Below are 23,284 nucleotides of genomic sequence, written 5' to 3' on the forward strand. Positions count from 1 at the left end.
AGGTTGTATAGCTCCAAATAATCTCTCAAGTCTGATAGCCCATGAGGTAAAAGAGAGAGATCAGGTGGGAGTGAGCAGACCAGAGCACATCTCTGGCAGAGAGTCCAAACAGCAAGGGTTTATTCTGTAATTTATAGGAGGAAAACCCTAAATCTTACATCAAAAATGGTTCCTCTGTGGCCTTTAACCAATGTTAAGTTCTGGGGGGGGTGGGACAGACGTTTTCAGTCAAAACGCGCACGCTCCCCCTGGCGACGCTATTGAGCGTGCGACGCCTGCGCGTCAAATGGCAGAGGCTCGAGCCGCTTGTTTGACTGCTCGATGCCAAGAGATAGGAAACTCCTCCCTGCCTGAAAGCACGCGCACTCCGCCGTCTCAGCGAAATGGTCTCATGGATTATCTCTAGACTTGTGGTGTGAGTATTTTTTTTTTTTTACATTTTTTGTTGTTTATCCTTTCACAATGACCGTTTTCCATTCGCTGTCGAATCATCGCTGTGAGCGCCGCCGTGCTTTGGACAGACCCCATGGCAGATGTTATTATGACAGCAATTGCTCGGGACGCAGTGAATTTTGGGGGTCGGACGGGGTGCCTGGGACTCAAATAGCAGCGTCCAGACTGCTATCTGTGCACTGCAGCTACGTTAAACATGGCAATGTTTGCGTGTTTTCAATGGTCGTCAAACAATAATGACTGAAATAGACGTGCATTTTATTTTACATTTATTAAGCTATTCAGGATTTCAGTACATAGTTACATTTTTTCAAATGTATAGCCTTTGAATTCGTGTAAATATAATGGCTTTATTCGTTACTTTATCTCGTATCAAGCTCAGAAACCTAAATTTGTTTTATCAGCAATTTGTCTTCAGCTGTCTCTGGTATATTTACCGATTTGGGTGATGTCATGTAATATAATGTGCATTCTAATGTAAGACAGACGTTGCCTCGTATGCTTCAAACAAAGAAACAGCACGCTCCCATTTAAATCGTGGTCATGTTATTTACACTGACGTAATAGGCGCTGTCCTTCGCCACACTAATAACTGACAAATTTTCATTCATATACTCCCCCCCATCCCAAACATATAGGTTATATGTGTTTAAGTAAATGTTTCTATAAAATGTAACAGATATGTATAGTCGTATTAGCCGTCAAAGTCTTATGTTACGGATTTAGACATCCCGTTTTAAAGGAAAATCCATCAGACAAAAAGAGCTGACACGATTGGTCAATTTTATTTATCATATAAGAGTTTTGTTATATTGAATATTTTGAACAATATAGACGAGACCGAGGCATGACGTTTACAGACGAATATTACATTTATAATTTGTATACCACAGACAGACTATTATTTCGCATTTGAGAAAATGGAGGGTATTCATTGGTTTTGAGGTGAATCGCGATAAGGTGTCATCTTTATTGACGAGCATTTCAAAAACGAATGAATTATTTTTAAAATCTGAATTTCAGCACAATTAATCCATCTCTGTCACAATAGATGGATTGGAACACAATTTCGGCTTGCTTATTTGAAGATGCACTTCTCTATTTGCACCTCGAGGTACCCCAGTAGATTTTGCCCAAGTTAAGGCACTAGACTGGCATCTAGAATAAATAAGTGAATTTTCCTTGTACTGCAGGGCCAGGCGGGTCTGTTACAGAGAGCTGTCGGGTGTCCGAGGCTTGGTGCTGTGTCATATGGCCTCTCGGTCAGCGGTAGAGCTGACCAGGAGTCTTCTTTGTGTCTACAGTGCTGTAGTTGCCATTTTTTTTTCTGGTCAACATTACAGTGAGGGTCTTTTGATCAGATCAGGCTGGCAAGTGTTGCTCTGTGATGTTAGAGCTTTGAAGTGTTCCGAGATGGTGGATGACGGAGGTATCTAAAATCACAATTGATTGCTTCCTCATCGGCACGTGATTGCATGCCCGCCCGTGAATACAAACATTCTGTGCTGTAGTTTTCATTTTGGACTATACTGTGGAGTATGGTCATGATGATGATGATGATTAGGGGTAGTATACTATTAATAGTAGTAGCAGTAGGACTGTTGTTGGTGTCATTAGTATTTTTAATTTGCGGCACAGACTCCACTGTTCAACTGGACCTGAACTGCAGTCATGCAGTTATGTGCAGAAATGAGGGTAAAATAGCCTATATCTCCACGAAGTTTAACTGCAAATATGTCACCACGCCGCAGTGAAAACTAAAGGCGTAACACAACATTGCATACACATAGGGATGTCACGAGAACCGATACTTCAGTACCAAGTCGATGCCAAAATTCTGAAAACGTCACGGTACTCGTTTTTCTACAGTACCGCAGGTACCGATGCTTCGCTACCAAGTCGATGCCAAAATTCTGAAAACGTGACGCTACTCGTTTTTCTACAGTACCGTAGGTATCGGGGATGTTATTCTTCCGGACCGGACGGGGGCAGCATATACGCCTGTTTGTTTTTCAGTACTTGTTGCTTTTATTACTCAATGTAACTTAGTGATGTATTTGTATGGAGCACTATCATACAAAAAAATTTCCTTGTTGGGGCAAACTACTTGACAATAAACTAAATTCTGAAGTGTTCTAGTCTGTCGTTAAAATGCCAAAGGAAGAAGAAGAACACTTGGAAGATGGCGACAAGTGCAGCTGCAGCGACAGCTCCGCCTCGACTCGTCGAAAAGAAAAACAGTAAGAGTCGTGTATGAAAGTACTTTGCGTTCGAGGCGGATCATCAGGGATTACTAATAAATTCGCCGGTGCAAACGGTGCCATCGAACTTTTCAGACGAAAGGAGGAAACACTTCCAACTTAACAAAGCACCTCAAAGACAGACATCCAGATTTATTCAAAGAATTTAAGGTGAGTGAGTTTCAATTCATGTTAACGTTACATTAACAACGTATCCAAAGTGTTGACCTTGCTAACCAGAAATAGACGTTATCATTATTTTTGTTTGAGACAGCTGGCATTGCTGTGTAGCCAACTATGTTCCATACGATGTTTGCAAAGGCTAAACGCTAAGGGCTACCGTGTTTAGGCCAACGTAATGTAGCCTAACCATAGCTTGTAATAGTAGGCTACCGTCCTTGCCGTTCAATCTGTGGTATCTGTCATCAAAATATAAAGTTAGCGTTTTAAATAAATATTTCCGGACTAATGGTCTGTCACCATATCCGTAAATTTAAACTGCTGCTTGCACTCTGAGTATATAGAGGTGTGTGTGTGTGTTAGTACATTGTGTGTGCAGCCTCTGCTGTTTTCTTACAGTCATTGAGCTATACCTGATAACTGAAATCTCATAATTTTCTTTTCACAGTATCAGCCAGAGGAGGATGTCGACCAGGAGAGGCAGGAGCAAAGTCAGCAAACACATACACAGCCAACCATATCAGAAGCTTTTCAGAGGCACAGAAAATACCATGCCGCTGTTCTTTTTTGTAATGTTAATAGTTGTTACTTTATATTATTATATATAGGCCTATTTATTATTTCCATGTCTTGGCCGGGTACTGCAATTGACAAGCTGTACCATCATAAAAAGTTGATTGTTTGTAATTAAGCACAGTACTGTTTGTTTTAAATACTTTAAGGCTACATGCCACTGTTCTTTTTTGTAATGTTGATAGTTGTTTCTTTTTATTTATTACTTGAAGGCTACATGCCACTGATGTTTTTTGTAATGTTCAAATGTTTTAATAAAGGGGTGTATGTTGAAGTACATGGGATTTATTGTTTTGTTTTTGTTTTTTACCGTGGTATCAAATTGGGTATGGAGAATCGTGGAATTACACTGGTATTGGTATCGGCTACTAAATTTCTGGTATCGTGACATGCCTAATACATACAGACATTTACAAGCATTTACCAGAAGCTTTTATCCAGAGCTTATCCAGAGATAAGAGAGTCTGCTAAATGCCTGTAATGTAACATACCATAATTAACCATTACAGACACAGATGCATAAGTATCAGTGCCAGAATCCTCTGAAATCAGACACTTCTGTAATAAACAAAATAATCATTAATGTTTAGTTCTTTCTATTTGCCTGTAAGTAAGTGGATTCATGTGTCGGGTTATAACAGCCTAAAGATTCAGGACTTCAGTGATGTCACAGGGGCATGTTGGTGAGGTCAGATGCAAATTATTTAATTGCAGTGACACCATCCGTATAGGAACACGCAGGGGCGTTTCTAGCTATTGAAAAGATGAGGGGCTAAGTTTGCCTGGGGCTTGTCTTTTTTTTTTTGAAGGGAGATCGGCATCGGTAGTTTGGGGAGGTTATATCTACCTTTATAATAACTAAATATTATCACACCTTCGGACGCTGCAAGTCAAGTTCTGTTCTGTTACACAGTCTGTCTGTTGTTTTGTTATAAATGCCTCCTTTTTCAGGGAGAAAATATTCAGGGCTAGGTTTAAAATATTCGGGGCTATAGCCTCGAATGATCGGAGCGAACAATGCCACTGGGAACACATAACCAGAAGGTTGCAGCTTTGAGTGCGCTCCATGGCACTCGAAGGCAAGGTGCTGGACCTGTTTTGCCTCTGTGCTACAGCTGTGTGAAGTGTTTGCAGCGCTACACAACCTGCCCTGGATAAAAGCATCTGCCGTGCAAGTGATGTTTTTAAAAATAGTGAGGCGCTGAACTCTGAGACTTCATGGGCCCAAGGTGCACCATGCATTTTGCACAATGTTAAAGCACAAAATGCATGGTGGGTAAGGATATCTTCTTAGCAAATAAGAGTAAGGGTTAATAAGGGTTAGGGTAAGGATATTTTCTTAACAAATAAACCCAGTCTAATAAAGGATATATGTTTCTGTCTGCTGCTGCTCACAGGTAGAGGTCACAGGCTTCACAGCATGTAGCCCTTAGAGGCTGATTCAACTTTTTAGATAGGAGCCATTTCCATCATCCACATTGTGTCCAGTGGCGGGCTCATGGCTGCAACTTACTGCTGTTGCTCATCTAGGACAAGTGGGGTGTGATTGGATGAAAATGTGCTCAACAGTCAACTGACAAGAGCCTGCTGGAGTCAGGGTGGTTTCCATGAAATTCACACCACTGTCTCCCCCAGAGCTGAGGAGAGGAGGTAAACTGCCTCCATCAACGCAACGACCAATCAGATGGCTGAGGGCCTGAATAGATTGAATGTGGACTCAGCTCTAGTGTTTTACTGTAGATGTCTGAGTCCTGAGTGTGTGAAAGGGGAGGTAAGTGTATACTGACACACTCACACACAGCCTTCAGCCGTTCTTACATACATCTGGTGACAACCATGTGCTAAACTGAGATAAAAATGCAAAGACCATCCCTAATTGCAGGGAGTAGCGTTGGCTGTTATTCACTTGTCCCTGTTGTAATCTGGTGACTCACCCGCTGCTTTGGATTGCCTGGTCTTTGCGAATACCTTATCTCACTTTAGATCACTGCTGGGGCCTGTTGCGAAGCATCAGTGACTGCAGGCACATGGCCTGTATCCCAGGCCTCCAGAGTTCTGTGACCATGGTGGACGCAGGATGAGCAACAGCGCCTGAGGCAATTGATAGGACTGCGTAGGCTCTTCATTGCTTAATTGCTTTGTTTCAGGTTTCATGTGTGCAGAATGAGTCTGGTCTGAAGAGGTGCGGAGGGTTTGTTGTGCAGCAGTCTGGTCATTGATAGGTGACAGGGGATCTTATTTCCCCCTCTGTGGCATCCCTTTCCCTTTCCCTGCCCCCGGAGTGGCTCAGAGAGGATTTAAAAATAGCCCACAGGAGGTGGGGGAGGGGCATGCCGTTCCTGGAGAAGCTCCTGGGCTGTCAGAGCAGGGAGTCATAAGTCCCTTTCACACATGCACTGAAAGCCGGAACGTATCCCGCCCTTAGCCGGAGGAGCTGCATGTGTGAACACAAATGTCCAAATAAGTCGTACCGGACATGTGAAGGACTTCTTTCTGCCAGCTCCCTAGTAAAAAGTCCGCCTCATGTCAGAGTGAGCCCATGTGTGAACAGAGCAGTCATCATTCTGGAGAATCCACCATGAGCCAGTGGGCATGTTGATGACGTTTCTGTCGTGCGACTGGCGCGAAACCGGAAGAATACAAACATCTGCCTCGTACTCTTTTCCAAGTGTCTGTACATAGCTTTCCACTGTTTCATTGACATTGCGGATATGTCCAAATACATGCTATTTTGAGTCCAATGATAATTAAAGAGCTACCTAGAGTTAGCTATAGCTATACTGCCAAAACTTGTCTCTTACGATGATTAATAACGTTGGTTAGTAGTTTATTGTCTGGTTAGTAGCTAGCTAAGTTGTAGCTAAGTAATAGTGATAGGTATAGTGAGATAGGTGAACTGGTGACCTAACATTACATAGCGAACAACAAAAACTTACCTTATTGTTATAATAAATGTATAATTAATAATAAATTATGTGTACCAGTAGCACCATTTGGATGGCTGTGTGTGATTTTTTTATAGGCTACAGTATAACAGCTATGTTCGCCTTCTCCTCCTGAAAAGAAAAAAACTGAAAATACTTCAACTCGCGGATACTTAAGGTTATCTCGCCAATACTTTTCACTCATGAGAATGCAAGTGGTGTCTAACTGGAAAATACCACAAGGAAATCTTTACATTTCTAAACTCGCAATGATTTCAAGCGACAATGTAACATACTACAAATGTAATTATTAATGGTCGCATACTGGGTACTACACTGAAAAATAGCATGCAGTAAACAGTATATACTCGCGTAGCATGCAGTACACAGTATGTAGTAGGCGGTTTCAAATACAGCCAGTGCGATTTCTGCAGCGTACTTTTTGCGTCATGTCGTGCCTCCTGCACGCTCTACCCAGGCACCCCCCTCACCTAAACCAAAGCCGAGTATTTCCTGTAGGTGAGAACGCGTCTGTCACGGACAATCTCCTGTTGCGTGCTACATGTGTGAAAGGGCAATTCCAGCCAAGTTGCGGACCTGATTCTCCGCACTTTGTCCAGAGTTCATATGTGAATACGGCTATATTAAACCACCTGCACTGGAGTGTGCTGGAGACCGTCTGGATGCCTCACCTCACTCTCACTGTTTCTCATACATAGATGAACAGGTGGCAATTGTCCTCAGAGAGGATATTTGTTTTCACAGGCAGTCATACATACTGTATTAAATAAGCATCACAACAGATTAGCAGTGGGACTGATTGAGTAAATGTCCTGCCTCATACAGTAGTGTAGTCCTCGGGATTCAAACCGACAACCTTATTTTATTTTATTGAGGTTATTTCCCTAATAGCAATCCAGTGATCTTCATCATCTCCCTGTGATTCTCTCTCAAATCAGCGCACCTTACCACCTACCTGTGCTCCTCACTCAAACCAGCACTCCTCACCACCTAGCTGTGCTCCTCACTCAAACCAGCACTCCTTGCCACCTCCCCCTTCTCCTCTCCGTTTCCCTGTGCTCCTCACTCAAACCAGCGCTCCTCACCACCTACCTGTGCTCTTCACCGTTTCCCTGTGCTCCCCACTCAAACCAGCACTCCTTGCCACCTCCCCCTTCTCCTCTCCGTTTCCCTGTGCTCCTCACTCAAACCAGCACTCCTCACCACCTACCTGTGCTCTTCACCGTTTCCCTGTGCTCCTCACTCAAACCAGCACTCCTCACCACCTCCCCCTTCTCCTCACCGTTTCCCTGTGCTCCTCACTCAAACCAGCACTCCTCACCACCTACCTGTGCTCTTCACCGTTTCCCTGTGCTCCTCACTCAAACCAGCACTCCTCACCACCTACCTGTGCTCCTCACCATTTCCCTGTACTCCTCATTCAAACCAGCACTCTCCACTATCTTCCTGTGCTCCTCACTCAAACCAGGCATTTCCAGTGAGGTGCCTGTGAGCATTTTCTGATTGTGAATGTGTGTGCTGATGGGTCTTTTCACCTGCTGTTAGCTTAAGCCTTGCTTCGTTACCGGGAGCAACAGTCTTCCCATGGAGAATTTCTGTGGCATTCAATCCACAACACCTGTTACTGGGGAGAGGACTTTCTATGTTATGATCAATGCAGCGGGATTTCTGTGAGGCTTTGCAGGGGGGACCCTGTCTCCACACCCACCATGTCAGGTCTAAAATCAATAAGGTGCAGTTTGATAAGCTCCCAGTGTTAGCACAGGCAGCCCCCTTGTTATTTTACCTCTGGACTGATCTGGGGGACTGATGGGGTATAGGGGGGATGGAATGCACTATCCTGACAGCAATGGGATAGCATTTGTCAGGAGCAGCCTGCTGCCCTGCAAGCTTATTTTAGCACTGTCACTCACTTTGGTGTTACTCCCAAGCAGCTTGATTCACCCCCCTCTTTTCCAGCCTGACAGCTTCCTGGCCCTGTGGTCACTTGTTGCTGACATTCCACACACAGGCAGGGTCAGTCAAGCAGGCCTGCAGTTGTTGTTTGTTTTGTCTGTAGATCCTGTTATTTATTTGCTGGACACTGGTGTCTAGAGCAGATTACTTGCCACATTACATTACACATTCATACAGCTGGATATTTGCAGTATTTCAGGTCCAAAGGCTATAATGGCTGTTCCCCAACTGGGAATTAAACCTGCAACCTCCTCTGTACCCACCCCAGTTCTGCTTATAGCACAGTGCCTCCCATAAAGCCAGGGATGGCTTTAACAGTGGAAGAGAAAAGCAGCAGAGCAAGAAGGCCTACTACCAGTGAGAGAGAACCAGAAAAGTTTGACATATCACTTGTTGGCAGGGAGAGGCCAGGCTGGACTGCTTTGTCCGCTGGTGTCAACATGAAGCGGTTAAACTGGCTTTGATGAGATGGACCAAATGTGTGTAAGGGTGTGTATAAGGAAAAGACTGAAGTAACCAGTTTTTCTTGTTCAGTTGTTCCAAGGAGCATTATTGTAATTTCACACTCTAATTTCACATTCCTGATATATTAAAATTTAATAATTAAAGTATGGTGGAGGAGTGGGCCTGTTCAGAGGAATGCTGTAGGGCATGTTTAAATTAGGAACTGCAAATGACCATGCTATTCTCGCAGTCTGCCCTTGGTCTGCCCAGGTTTCTCCAAGAACCCACATGTTTGGCCACCATTTCCTCAATGGCAGACAGCCTCACTGTTTACAGACTGCTGTCTCATGACTGCAACGTCTCCCTCTTTCCTCCTCAGAAACTTTCCCTTCAGCATCATCCTCCCGAAAATGCTGTCCTTGTTTCAGCAGTTCAAATTCAATCAGGCTGGCACAGAATATCCGATTAGCCAAAAGACTCTGGGAAATGTCGTTAGGAGGGCCTGCCTCATGCTGAAAATTCTGACTGGACTAAGGGCTCCACAGCATGGATTTTACGTTAAGGCATTGTTTTATTGAGTGAGAGGAGTGGAGGCCTGTCGTTGGCTGTGCTGGGAGGTGTGTTCAGAGAAGCCGTGTTCACAGAGGGCATGTGAGCGGAGGGCATGTGGGAACAGTCACCCCTGTCCCCCTGTCTGTATACCCCTAGATGAGAATTTAACAGGAGTTATAGGGAGATTGCAGATGGAACCCATTGATGCACTAAAGCAACATCTGCAGGATGTGTTGCAGTGCAATATGGTGTAATGTCCTCACAACATTTCTGAGGGTTACAGCAGCTTTGTAACATCACTGCAACATCAGGACAATGTTTCCAGAATCTTTTGTTGGCTGGGTAAGCGCTCTCCCCTCCTCAGAGACTGGGTGTGTGAGTGACCTACTTTTCAGTGGTGGTATTTTGGAATAGCAGAAGCCAGACTGCAGAGTGTACACACGCATGCATGTGTGTGTGTGTGTGTGTGTGCACGCAAGCGTGCATGCGTGAGTGTGTGTGTGAGCACATGTATGCAAATGTGTATGCATATGTGTATGTGCATACACGTGTGTGTGTGTGTGTGTGTGTGTGTGTATGTGTGTGTGTGTCTGTGTATGTTTGTGCTAATGCACAATATCCAAAGGATCCATGCCTACCTCACTACGTATTCAACACAGCTCCTAGTTCAGGCCATGGTCCTCTCACACCTGGACTACTGTAACTCCCTCCTTGCTTGCCTTCCTGCCTGTGCAATCAAACACCTACATCTAATCCAGAAAGCAGCTGCATGATTTGTCTACAATCTCCCTAAACATAGTCAAATTACTCCAATCCTCACCTCACTTCACTGGCTTCCTATTATTGCTCACATCAAATTCAAAACCTTGGTGCTGGCATACAGGACAGTGAATGGGACAGCCCCCTCGTACCTACAATCAGTCTTCAAACCCTATGTTCCATCAAGATCGCTGTGCTCTGCATCTACTGTGCAGCTGACTTGCCCCCCCTCTCAGACATGATCCCTGTCTGTGCTAGTCCCTCAGTGGTGGAATGAACTCCCCTGCGGATTTTATGACAGCAGAATCGCTGACCATGTTCCAATGCAGACTGAAGACCCACCTCTTCAGACTGCACCTCGGTTCTACCTCAGTCCCCGCCCCCTAACACCTGATACCTCTAGTATTTGATATATATTTTACGTGTTGTGGTGTGATGTATTTTGGATTCTGTGTTAGTGACTGATGTATTGTAGTAAACTTGGCTTCCATCAGATTGCACGAGTTAACTTGTGGTAGGGCTTGAATAGTGTTATGCTCACATTCACTGGTCTGGGAGTGTTGTGAGCCTGGTCTGACACTGTTGCTCATTTAAAATGAATGGATACACTTATGGATAAGAGCATCTGCTAAATGCATATAAGGTAATATAATGTGTGTGTATGTGAGTGTGTGTTTTCAGCATATAGTCAGTGCTGTGCTGATAACCCCAAAGCTGAAGGCTTTATTTAGCTGAGGTGAGGTGTGTGAGCTGAATGGCTTTATGCCGTAAAGGTGTGTGAAAGGATGATGCATGGTAAATATGAGTTACCTTGGATACAAACATCTGCTAAGTAGAACTGTAATGTACTGTAAACGGTGAGCTTTCCAACAGAAGCTCCCAGTGTCTTTCTGCCTATGACTTTATGAAAATTTCAGCTGAGATGCATGTATAATTGATAGGCTCACGCTGCCAAAGGGCATTTGATAGGTGGAGGATGGGAGGTGAGGCAAAGGGTGTGCCTTTCTCTTCTCTGCTCCATCTCTGGGCATCAGGCCTTGTGTCCACCCAGCCACTGCCATGTTAGTGCCTCAGGAAGACTAAACTGAGGTGGAAAACGTTGGCCTCTGCAAGGGGTGCAGTAGTCCCCTTTTGTTTTTTATGCTTTTCCCCTTCATGCAACCATACTTTTGGGATGGAATTTTGGCTTGACTCTCCGCATTAAACTCTGCAATTGCACAGGTGTACTGAAGCAAGAGAAATGTCATCCTCTAATTACTTGCATGCAGCCAGGGGGTATTTTTCACACTACAGCTCCCACAGTGCACTGAAGTGACATCAGACAGTAGGCGCTATTCCACTGACATCATCCAAGCGGGTCCCTGTCCCTTGCAGAATGAAGCCACTGTGGGATCCCAGTCATTATGGCTGAAGACACTGCCAGTTTCAAACTCAGGCCGTAGGGCTCAGCCTGCATTCGACAAGCACCATGGAGCCTGAGCCACCTGGCAGGCCTGAGAGAGTCCCTTCATCTCACTTTCTCATGCAAATTGTGTAAAACACTGCTTTGGTGATGGACAGCCCACTATGATGTTCTGCTGGTGTCTTAGTTGTGAAGCAGGCAGGCAGAGATTTCCTGCCCAGGATAGTATTACCTTTTTATTTCAGTTCGTTTATTTGGCCATCTTATTTGGTAGCTGTTCCAGAACAACCCACAAGTCCATCATGGCAAGATACATAAAATGCACCTAAAAGGAGAACAACATGAGCATAGGCTAGTCCTACATCCAGTTGAACAGAGCTATGAAGCACATGAAAGCACATGAAAATAACTAATTTAGCAAACACATGTTACATTAAGTAAAATCTCATTCACTCATTCACTCACTCAGTCTCATTTTTTTGGGTTCATTTCTAAATAATCACCTACTTTCTGGTAACTGAATGTATTACTGCATGCATGATTTCTCAGGTCGGAATAATCAATAGTTCAGTATATGATTCAATTACATGTTTATGTAATTTATCGGAGTGCTCATCCACACTAACCCCAACCCTAACCCTAACCCTAACTCTAAATTGGGGATGCACTGAAGAAGCACTCTGATGGTCTACCCCTGCTCTGCTCTGCACATGTGCTCACGATATAACAATGTTGCTAAATTGCTAACTGAAACACTTGCAACCGTATATATTTCACCTGTCAGTTAGTGCTGTATCTGGCATTTTGAGGATAGAAATATGTATTTTAACAGTTTCAGAATTTCTTATTTCAAGATATGTTTATGTACATTATTACTAAAAATGGCACCCTAATGTGCAATTTTTAATCTTTGTTGTAATGTTGTAAAATGGTTTTGACTGGTGAAATTTTGAGCTTTGTTCTGCCTGGTTGTACTGGTTATTTGAGCAAGCTGATGGTCGTGTGAGACTGAGAATTGAAATACTGCTGTCCTCATACCTTAATGATGTCTTTATCAGTAAAGCCTATTTTATTTTCATAAGAGATTTGTTAGCCTCATATGAAAGAGAGAATTCATGTTTAAACTAAACTGAACCTGAACCTGTTCCTTCATCATAAACAAGCTTACCAGTTTGCTAAGGATCGCCCCCAGTGCCTGATTCATTTTTATTTAATTGTATCTAATACAGTTCCACTTCCTTAAATAATCTCAGTTACTGTATGTTAATGAGATGAGGCTGTTTTAAGAGAGCAGGGACCAAACTGAAATGATTTAAGATATCACATTAGATATAATCAAATATAAGGAAATCAGCTTCTAATCTCAGGTTCAGGACATCAAATAAAGATAAATTTTCTGCCTCCCTCTATTTCAAGCTCGGCAGCCACATCTTTTTTGAGTGTTTTTGTTTTTAGTGAACTCTGTCCTGAGGATGAACATTATAGCAGAGCTTTCCCTAGCAGTGATTTGTCTGTGAGAATGGTGACACCTGTTATGAAATGTAATTTAGTGCATCCCTCTGTGAAGTTTGTATCTCTACTCCTTACCACTACACCACTCTGCTGCCCACCAATACATTTACATTTACATTTATTTATTTAGCAGACGCTTTTATCCAAAGCGACTTACAAAAGTGCATACAGCAAGTATAGTGACAGTACGGGGACAGGATGTGTACAGTTCCACAATGAGACAGTTCTCAGCTGAGAGCAGCGTCTGTTTGAGGACACAGTACTATTAGATTTGTACAATTACAGCCTATAGGGCAAGTAATACGATACACTTTGAAACGGCGGACTTCGACAACTTCAAACGGCGCAATGAGTGTCAGGGTAAAGGCGGCAACAAGAGACAATTTAAAAGCACAATTTAAAAAGCACAGAAATTTACGACAGCACTGATGGGCGGGGGGGCAGCAATTGTGTGCTGGGTCAGTCCAGGTAGAGTCTGAAGAGGTGCGTCTTCAGGTCCCGTCTGAAGGACTGGGGTGAAGAAGCTGTCCGTAGCGAGACCGGGAGTTCGTTCAACCACTGGGAAGCGATGTAGGTGAAACACCGATGTCTGGCAGAACGCGCACCTCCTGCCTTGACCATGCAGGGAGCAAGGCGTCCAGTTGCTGCTGAGCACAGGGGCCGGGCTGGTGTGTAGGGCTGGATGAGTCTAGTTCTAATAGATTCTAGTTCTAATAGAATTCCCATGGTTTAGTGGTTCAGTAGTTAAAGTTCTGTGTTCTAATGGTGTCATGAACTCCTGTCAAGGTTGCTGCAATTGATTCACATATTTCAGCTGTCTGTGATTTATTAAAGAGTAAAAAATCACCTTAGTTGGAGTTGTCAAAAAACATGTGCTAACTGGCAACAATCAGTGAAGCCAGAGGAAAGGAGATGTACAAGCTACTGCCATTGTGCATTTTCTCAGCTGAAGGTTATTAAATGTATAGCTGGTGGCAACCAGAATACTGACCAAAGTTTCAAATCTGATGAGGACTGCAAAGACAGTCATCTTATGTTATCCTACTGTTTATACAAACATTCAAGCGTTGGTGGAGTAAGATGATCTCCCAGACATGAATGGAATGTAAACAAGCAGAGACGCAAGCTATACTAGAGTGAACAGAAGGAAAGTTCTTCCTGCTTTGAAGGGCCTGTCAGGCAGTCTGCTGAACCTCAAGCTTCTGTTATGGTGCGTTTCCACCAAGCAGTATAGTACAGGTGGTACGGTTTTGTACGGTAAACCCCCGTACGGCTTGTGTCTCCACTGCCAACCGCACCCTACTTAATAGGGGGGGCGTATGCTGGATGGTGATTGCTGCGTCAGTGAGGTAAGTAGCGTGACATGATAAAAGCGCCCGAAGAACGCAACACGGTTGCGGTCAAGGGTTAAAACGAAATTTGCTGTGCAGCACATCTGGACATCTGTTTGCCACGCCTTTCAGTAATTCAGCCAGGTAAATATCCACACTGGAATTACGGAGGGAAGTTGCGGTCAAACTTGATAATATGATTAATTTGCGCTAGGGAATTCATAAGATAATGACCGAAAAAAAATATTTTTCCTCTCCTACTGACCAATCACATTGTTTCTCTAGTTTTGACCTGTAAAATAAGCTCAAATATGTAAAATTAAAAAAATCTCCATTTTACATGTAAAATAAGAAAACCGATCAAAAGTCGGTCTTTCTTGACAAATCAGTAACCAATAGCCTAACATTATTAGTCTGCTGCCTATCAGTCACATTACATTGCTACCTGGCTAGTGAAAATGAAACCAAAAAAATCTTTACTAACTTAAAATGACATTTCCAATTTTATCAATTCTATTGTGAAAAATACGTAAAATTTGGATATGTCAACATTAGCCTACCAAACTAGCAAGTCAGCTAGCTAACCTGTTGATTCGCTTAGGTTGCATTGCTGGGTTAAGATGACATAACACCTACTTTGTCTGTAGCAACCAAGGGGTTGCACCTAGGGGTGCAGCTGTCTTCACTAGTTAGGTTACTTTTTACTTAAAAACTCATTGATTGGCATTCTACTATTAAAGTAACATATTTTGATTGTTTTGCTACAAAACACTGAATTGACCCCACACTCTGGTGATGTCGGCAGCATGTCTCAGTAGCTAGATAATCTGCCTGCTAACTAGTCATCTTACATAAGACTACTAACATTGGAGAGTCCATATATATTGTAGCTAAAAGGTTAACATTGAGCCAGTCTTACTAGAGGAACTGAATAGATTCTGTGCCTTCTGTTGTAGATTTCTGATTAACCCGGGAACAAATCTGGATATTATATTGCAGATGTTGTTAGTGATAATGAACCAGAGCATGACCACACTGTACTGTTCTTTGGTTGTTACTGGTTTCAGTATTCAGTAATGGTGGGCCCATTATTAACAGCATTGTTTTTTCCGGTCAAACAGCTGTTGTTCTGCTTGCTGCTAACCTGCAGTGACGTCAGAGTTCTGCATTATTAACATCTTGTATTTTCCTCTGCTGTTAGGCTCATTTTTGGCACACTGTACCCAGCCTACTCATCATACAAAGCAGTCAAGTCAAAGGATGTGAAAGAATATGTGAGTATATGGGCAGTTGTGTGGGTGCATGCTGGGGATTCACTCATTCGCCCATATTCAGTCTAACCGCAATATGTTTTGCCTTTGTTGTTTTGTCTGGATGGGCTGAATGACACAACATTTTTGTGGAATTCCAGCATGGAACAAAGCGCAAAATGCCATTTGCGTGATTAACAGCCACTTGATTTTGTCATCTGTGGTTGAGTGTAGAGTGCATTGCGATAAGACTACATCTGCAAATCTGAATGGGGGGGTATGAACTGGAAGGAGTTTGCTGAATGTTTTCTTAAAAGGTTTTCCATCTTTTAAACAGGTAAAATGGATGATGTACTGGATCATATTTGCACTTTTCACCACTGCAGAAACAATCACAGACATCTTTCTCTGCTGGTAAGTAAGAGTACTTATCAAGACCTGATACATTCCACTGAGGACAGACTTCAGGTCACGCTTCTGGGACTTTTTCACTTTTGTAGGTTTAGACTAAGAAAATAAATCACAACACCTGAGTTCAACTACAAGGAAGGCAGTTTATTCAAACCATTAATTAACCACAGACTTACTCTGCATTATTTCCAACTTTGTCTGCTTAGAAGTAGCAAACTGGCTATCTGAGAGATATCATGTTTTACTTGAAAAGAATAAAACCAAACAATCAGAAACTTTAAAACCCCAACATACTAAAGCTGGGATTGTTTGACAATGAACTTGAAATTGGCTAAAATTACATCTGGGAGTGGGTAAGAATGAGGCTGGGATTGGCTAAGATTGCAGCTGGGAGTGGCTAAAAATTAGGATGGATTTGGTTACGAATACACAAAATGAGTATGGTTAGACTGAATCAGCTGCAGTCTTCTCTTTCTTTGTTTTTATGGTGGCTGATTCGAGGGGCTCCTCTTTGTGTTCTTAAATGCAGGCTACCCTTTTACTATGAGCTGAAGATAGCCTTTGTGGTGTGGTTACTGTCTCCTTACACCAAGGGGTCCAGTGTCCTCTACAGAAAGTTCGTCCACCCAACTCTGTCCTCCAAAGAGAAGGTGAGGTCATCCACTTGTTTCTTGTCCTTTATGTTATGTGACTGCTGGGTTAACCCTTTTACAAGGAATCGGTCCTCTCTGCCATTGCTAAAGTCCCCTTCAAATCTAACATTGGGAAGTGCCATGACATCAGCATCATTTGCTGGAGTGACCTTTCCTAACCTGACCCCAATAACAATAAAGATCAACACCATTCACATGTGGGTAATGGTCGTCAGAGGCACAGTGTGAGTCTCTCTGAAAAAAAAGCATCTGCTAAATGAAAAAAATATATTGCAGTGTGATATAATGTAATGCCCCAGACATTACTACCATATATAACTGCCCCAAACATCTACATCACTGCAAGAACAGAGAGTATTGGAATGGTAGCTTTAGGTAGTGTACAAGGAGTCAGTAACATTAGAGTGTTTCCTGTTCTCTATCTCTGCATCTAGGACTGACACACTAGTCATCATTACTGACACATTTTAGGTGACTGTTACACAAGCCATACCAGGGTGATGTGGTTGCTCGGATAATCATTGTAAATATCTTTGTGTATAGCTGTAGCATCATGAAAAGTATATTAGGTCACTCAGACCAATGTCACACAAACAAACGAGGCACTCTCTGGCATATTCCGCTGCTGAAGGGGCACTGAATGTTGTCACTCCCTGAGAGAGTCCATTATATTTAAAAAATGAAAGGGCTTCAAACATCAATTTACAGAGGATTGTAATATTTAGCACAGAGCTCTTTTTGAGCCAGTGCTCTGGGGCAATCACACTGAAGCACTTTTCTCCTGGATACAAGTAAATTTACCCTCAGCATACATACAGTACGTTGCTGCTTCCCACCTCTACAGGCTTTATTGCACCACTTTATGACTGATAGAATTTGCATTAATTGCAGTGTACTAATGGGATTCACGGGAATTGAGTGCAGTTTAAGTGCATTTCTCTGTTAGCCTCTCCCTGTACAGAATGACATCATCACACCACCCTTGGCTGTGCTGGTCTGAATCACTTCAATTGGGTGGTTCGCTGTGAAAGACATCAAGAATATCTTTGAGGAGAGATCATATGTACTCTATATATACTCTATATAGTCTGCCTCGAAAATGGTTGTTTAGCACATAACGTGCTGCCTGTGTCCAGACAAGCTCTTTTGATATGTTTCTGGCAGAGGCAGACATAAAATTGATGTCACATTCAAGGTAAATATACCATTGAATATGGAGTATGATTATGTACTAACAGTGCAGACAGCTTTTCAGAGGATGGCTACGGGCTTGCTTCAGATAGATGTGTTGAGGGGAAGTAGGACAGGGCATCCTTCTCAATGTGGTGAGCCTTGTTTTCCTGGAAGGATGTATGTAGAAAGGTCTGTGGGAAATAAATGGCCTTTTTCCTGTTTGCTGTGGTTTCAAGGGACAGGAAGCTGCTGAAAGCAAGGGAGGCATTCAGGGAAAGAGTCTCCCACCTGCATCTGTGTCTGGGGCCGTGTGTCATCATATAGTGTCTGACCAACACAACAATGTGCTGACTGAGGCTAGCCAATTCACATTCCTTTTTAATAATCACATAATAATTAATTGTAAAAAAAATAAAAATAATTAATCACAGGCACCGGAAGCCACCAAGCAACGGTTATTTCCACAGACCTGCTTTTTGTCCTTTAGTGTTTTGAGGCTCTGGAGCTTTCAAATGGCCATTTTGCAATTTGAGACATAAATAGCATGAACTCTAGGGTGGAATTCCTTGCATGGGATCACTGGCAGTATTGTGATATTGTGTCCCTGACATGGTGCCTCCAACATCCAACTTTCTGCGAGTACAAGATAAAGATCAGCCAGTATTTTTAAACGCCTAAAACTGAAAGAGTGAGACTGCATTGAACAATACCACATTCAATTTCCTCTCTTCTGCTCCAGTGTTGACTTTGAAGGAGGACCATAAGGCCTAATCAAGACTTACCAAAAGGCAGCTGGCAGAATGGCATAAATGGCTTATCACTGACTCATATTTTTGCATTATTTTCTTGGTTTCAAATGCAGTAGCAAGAATTAAGTGCCAGACAAATCTAAGCCATGCTTTTATGCCACTCACACTGTTCCAGATATGCATTATTTGATTAGTGTGATGTCATATTTATAATCCAATGTGTATGATGTCATATGTAAGATGTTGATTTGTATAATGTGATGCTCAATGATTTGACATATATAATTGATATCTTAATGATATATATATAATATGATGATGATTCCCAAACCATATAAAAAGATAATAATGGAAATTTCAATGTAAGAAATCTAATCCCTCCTGAATAGAGTTGTTGATGGGGACTGTATAACACTGATCTGGAAACTTTTCACTCAGTAGTCTTGCTGCTTAAGTCATGAACTCAATTGCCTGCTAAATTGCCTGCTAAACTGTGTCTCTGAGTTTCCTCCTGTGTGAGTGCTTTGGTGTTGCTGCTGTGGAATAAAGGTCACAGGGTCATTGTCTATGTTGGTCATTCCAGTCTGAGGTAATGTTTGGGAAGGAAAGGACTCTGGAGGGCTGATATTGTTCTACCTACAGTGTATAATGCATGTGTGCGCTTCTTTCCAGGATATTGATGACTATCTATGCCAAGCCAAGGACAAAAGTTACGACGCCCTGGTACACTTTGGAAGAAAAGGGCTGAATGTGGCGGCCACCGCTGCTGTGACAGCCGCTGCCAAGGTAAGAGCAAACATCCTCCACAGCCTGGGTGTCTGGGGTTATGTAGTGTTCAAAGAATTTTTTTTACAACCACTTTGTTGTAGCTACTACTTCACCAGCATTTACTGTTTTACATTTAATGTTCTTTCCCATAACCATCACAGAACATGGACATTACTTGATTGTTATATCCACATATAAAAAAATGTACAGAGAAACAAAGACACCCACTAAACAGATGTTTCCATTGAGAAATAATGTTAATCTCTCATTTTTCTTTTGATTGTAATAATCATGGTTATATAATACACATTTATTCCATAAACAGGATTTGTCATGTAATATTGCAGGGAAACAGTCAGTATTTATTGCCGTTAAGTATTTGTTCACTTTAACATGGAAACGTACTCAGTCAGCATCAGATACATCAGCATGATATAATTTACATACATTACACCTATTTGAGAGAGTGGACCAATCACTGAAGCATTAACAGGGGGACAAATCCAAAAGGGGAACAGAACTGGACAGGCTGTTGTGTATACTCAACAACAAAAATAGTAATGCAATGCCATGACTGAAGTAGTTATTATTCTCATAATGGGATATATTGAGATAAAAGATCAGAAACAGTGCAGTTGCCAACATAGAAGCCTGACAAATGGTAGTTTTGGATGGTTACAAATAATGATACCAGGACCTAGTGAGGATTACTTTACATGCCCACCATGCCTAGGGGAGATTTTCACCAGCTTTCAAAAGATGTTGAAATTCTGTTATAGCCAATTGGAATTTTCTGTCCTGTTCCCTGGTTGTCACGATGTAAGTTGCTATGCAGCTATCAGGAATCAATCATTGCAAGCTAACTATGCTTTGAGAGCCATGTCAGTCTAACTAAGTTGAACCTAAACTGGACTAACTCAGAGCTGATATAACTCCAAGCATCACCTTGGCATCCAAACTGCCAACAGACATTACACAAAGACTGGCCTACCATTACAACAGCATGGCAAATATGAAATACAAATGTATGTCAAAATAATTCAAATACATTGCATGATGCATACACGATTGCCACTTTCATACATACACTTACATACACTTTTGGCATACTTTGTAAAAATCTATATTATTTTACAATAAGGAACTGCACACATACATAAAAATAAAAATCATTTGTTTTTCAACACATGCAGTACATTTTGATATATATTTAAAATGTGTTTCTTGAATTTTACATTTATATATTTGAACATGTTCTGGTTTTCTCTCGTTGCACTGAAGGTGTTCCATATTTAGTGCCACTCTCAGAGACCGTAACTTAAGAGTGTCATTGCAGTATGCAGCTCTACCATCTGTTAAAGAGATGGCAGTGGGAGCTTTACCCAGCATAGGCAGGCTAATATTTCACTATGAGCACCCCCTAGGGGTCTGGTGGCTTTTGTTTTTGGGTTTTTGTTGGAACCACCGTGTATGTCTTTGTGTCACGGTGCATTCCTTACTTACTGTTTGTCAGTCCTGAGTCAGGAAATCATACATACTGGAGTTAGACAAGTTAACAAGCTATTCTGCAATTGGCTGTTTCAAATGAAATATTTTCACAATGTATGGCTGTTAACATTTGTATATATATTTGTAGATCATACAGCTCTCTTATAATAGCTAGATTATATGGCTCTGAATTTTTTTTTTTGACAACCTGAAAATTTTATTGCTATAGTTTTATTTGTTCAGGATTCAGTTCTGTTACATTCAGGAATTTATTTTCTCCTAGATGCAATTTCTCTATGCCTTTTCTATCAAGATGGCCAAATGCTGAATGAATTTAGCTTTGAATGCATAACTGACTGATTATTGCAAAGTTGCTATTTTATCTTGCACTGTATCAGCACAAAGGGTTACCTTTCTAAATTGGTGACTTGCTCTCTCGTCTCTGTTCCCTCATTAAATTGTCCTCCACTGACTTGTGACACTGTTATCACACTCGAAAACTATATTCTAAAAATGTCTGTTTTGGGAAGGTCATTTTAGAATCCAAATTTGACATCTGAATGTACAGTATGTGCTCTTTGCTGTAGACTTACACTTGCAGGTCAGATTGTGCACAAAAGCTTGCTGCTTTCATGGCTAACAGACCAGCTCCCTGACCAATTACAGTATCATATTAGCTCTCTTCCTCAAAAAAATATGTGACCTGTTATTCAGCTAGTTTCAGAAAGATGTGGTATCATGCCTTCTGTACTTCAAATCTATAATATTATAGCATGAATGCCTCATATTCATGTTGCAGCCAGCTCTTCTAAATAACAGCAAAGATTTTGAGATTATTTTCACTGATATCATAAAGAGTCTGTTATAGTGTGGTATGACATTCAGAAGTGAGCAGTAGTCTGGACTGTGAAGGGGTGTTCACCACCCCATAGACAGTGAAAAGTTCAGAGCATATACACCTTGAAATTGGTTGTATTGATTAAGGAATTGTCACTGTCACATGACCACAGATCAGCTATTCACATATTATTTAGATGTTGTTAGAGCGCACAATGATTGTAATTGGTGCTGTTTGAAAGCTACAAATGAAAAATATTGGCTTCTCATTTTGAACTAACTCTGTAACCTTTGAAATGGAATGGAAATGCATTGAATGAATTGAATGAAATTTGAAATGACAAAAATATCTTGATTTTTAAAGCATTTAATGTTTTTGAAAAGTATTTAGGCAAATAAAATACAAAACTTTTTTTCTCAATAATGTATTTACCAATACTGCAAAAAAAATCTGAAAATGAATACAAGGTGCTCCAGCACAATTATTTGTATTTGATGCATCAAAGGAATACAAATTCATCCATTTTAAAGGACATTTGTAGCCTGAGCTGGGGTTAGTGCAATTTTAAGAATTTCACATCAGTTACAGTAGGAGGAGTCTGAAAAATTCACACTGTGGTGAGCAGGCAAATGAGGTCAACATTAAAAGCATAACATTAAAAACTTTAACACCTTTAAAGTACAACAGCACACATTAAAAAACATTATAACTTTACGCTTTGCACAACATTAAAAGCTTTAAAATGTGTGATAATCCTTGTTAACTTTTGCTCCCCTGCAATTGCAGTGAAGCCAGTTAGCACTGAGCTAAACTCTAACTGAACCCAGTCCGGCCCACTCTTCCCCATGGAAAGGGCTAGTCTGTGCTGTATTGCAACAGACTGTTTTTGTGACTCGGACTCCACAATCACAGTGTAGATTGGGAAATCGGGTAACATACACCCCTATTTGTCTAATGCTGTCAATGGCCCACCACTGGCACGGTGGAGTAATATTCCCCCAGGTACCCGCCCATGTCCTCCCTCCCACGTCTCACTAGAAACCCTGAGAGCAGCTGGAACAGGAGATATCCAGATATCCAGAGGTTGTTGACCCCTCTTTCCCTTCCTGTAACAGGAGAGCAGCTCCAGTCACATGATACCAGTGATTAACCACCTGGGGATTCCAGTAGGGCATGAGGCGGCAGCAGACCAAATGGGCCAAGGGGTGTGGGTGGCATCCCACTCAGGGTGGGGTATAGGGCATCATCTTACAGGGCACACACACACTGACTCCTTTCTACTGAGTGGCTATAGCACAGCACAGACCATGTACCGTTAACATGTCCCGCTGTGAAAGACCCCCATTGTGGCTCTGACTCTGACTGTTGTGGGGTGCTGCATGTGCGACCGAGCCGTACAATGCACACCCACACATGGAATTAGAGGGCTTTGTGAAGGTCACGACAAAAGGAGTCTGCAACAGTGCACTCTGCGACAACAGCATAATGGGCGTTGTACAGTTGGTCCGCAATGCCTCAGTGAGGTGGGAGGCAATGGAAGTTCCAGACCCAAATTCAAGCCCAGCAACACAGCTTCAGGGCACCGGTGAGAATGTGTGAGTGACAGC

At 42.2% G+C, this 23,284-nt stretch overlaps 1 protein-coding gene across 5 annotated transcripts in view; it reads left to right on the forward strand.

Annotated features, from left to right (window-relative positions):
- The first annotated feature begins 274 nt into the window (after positions 1–274).
- Positions 275–23,284, forward strand: part of reep1 (receptor accessory protein 1) — a 35,846-nt gene continuing 12,836 nt past the window's right edge. For all 5 annotated transcript variants that reach the window (XM_036551210.1, XM_036551211.1, XM_036551212.1 and 2 more), the window contains exons 1-5: positions 275–415; positions 15,549–15,621; positions 15,935–16,011; positions 16,538–16,658; positions 19,256–19,369. In XM_036551210.1, the coding sequence (XP_036407103.1) occupies positions 384–415; positions 15,549–15,621; positions 15,935–16,011; positions 16,538–16,658; positions 19,256–19,369 (417 nt within the window). In that variant the 5' untranslated portion in view covers positions 275–383. The remainder of the gene's footprint in view (positions 416–15,548; positions 15,622–15,934; positions 16,012–16,537; positions 16,659–19,255; positions 19,370–23,284) is intronic.

The sequence above is a fragment of the Megalops cyprinoides genome, chromosome 18 (assembly GCF_013368585.1).
Source record: "Megalops cyprinoides isolate fMegCyp1 chromosome 18, fMegCyp1.pri, whole genome shotgun sequence".
Classification (NCBI taxonomy): domain Eukaryota; kingdom Metazoa; phylum Chordata; class Actinopteri; order Elopiformes; family Megalopidae; genus Megalops; species Megalops cyprinoides.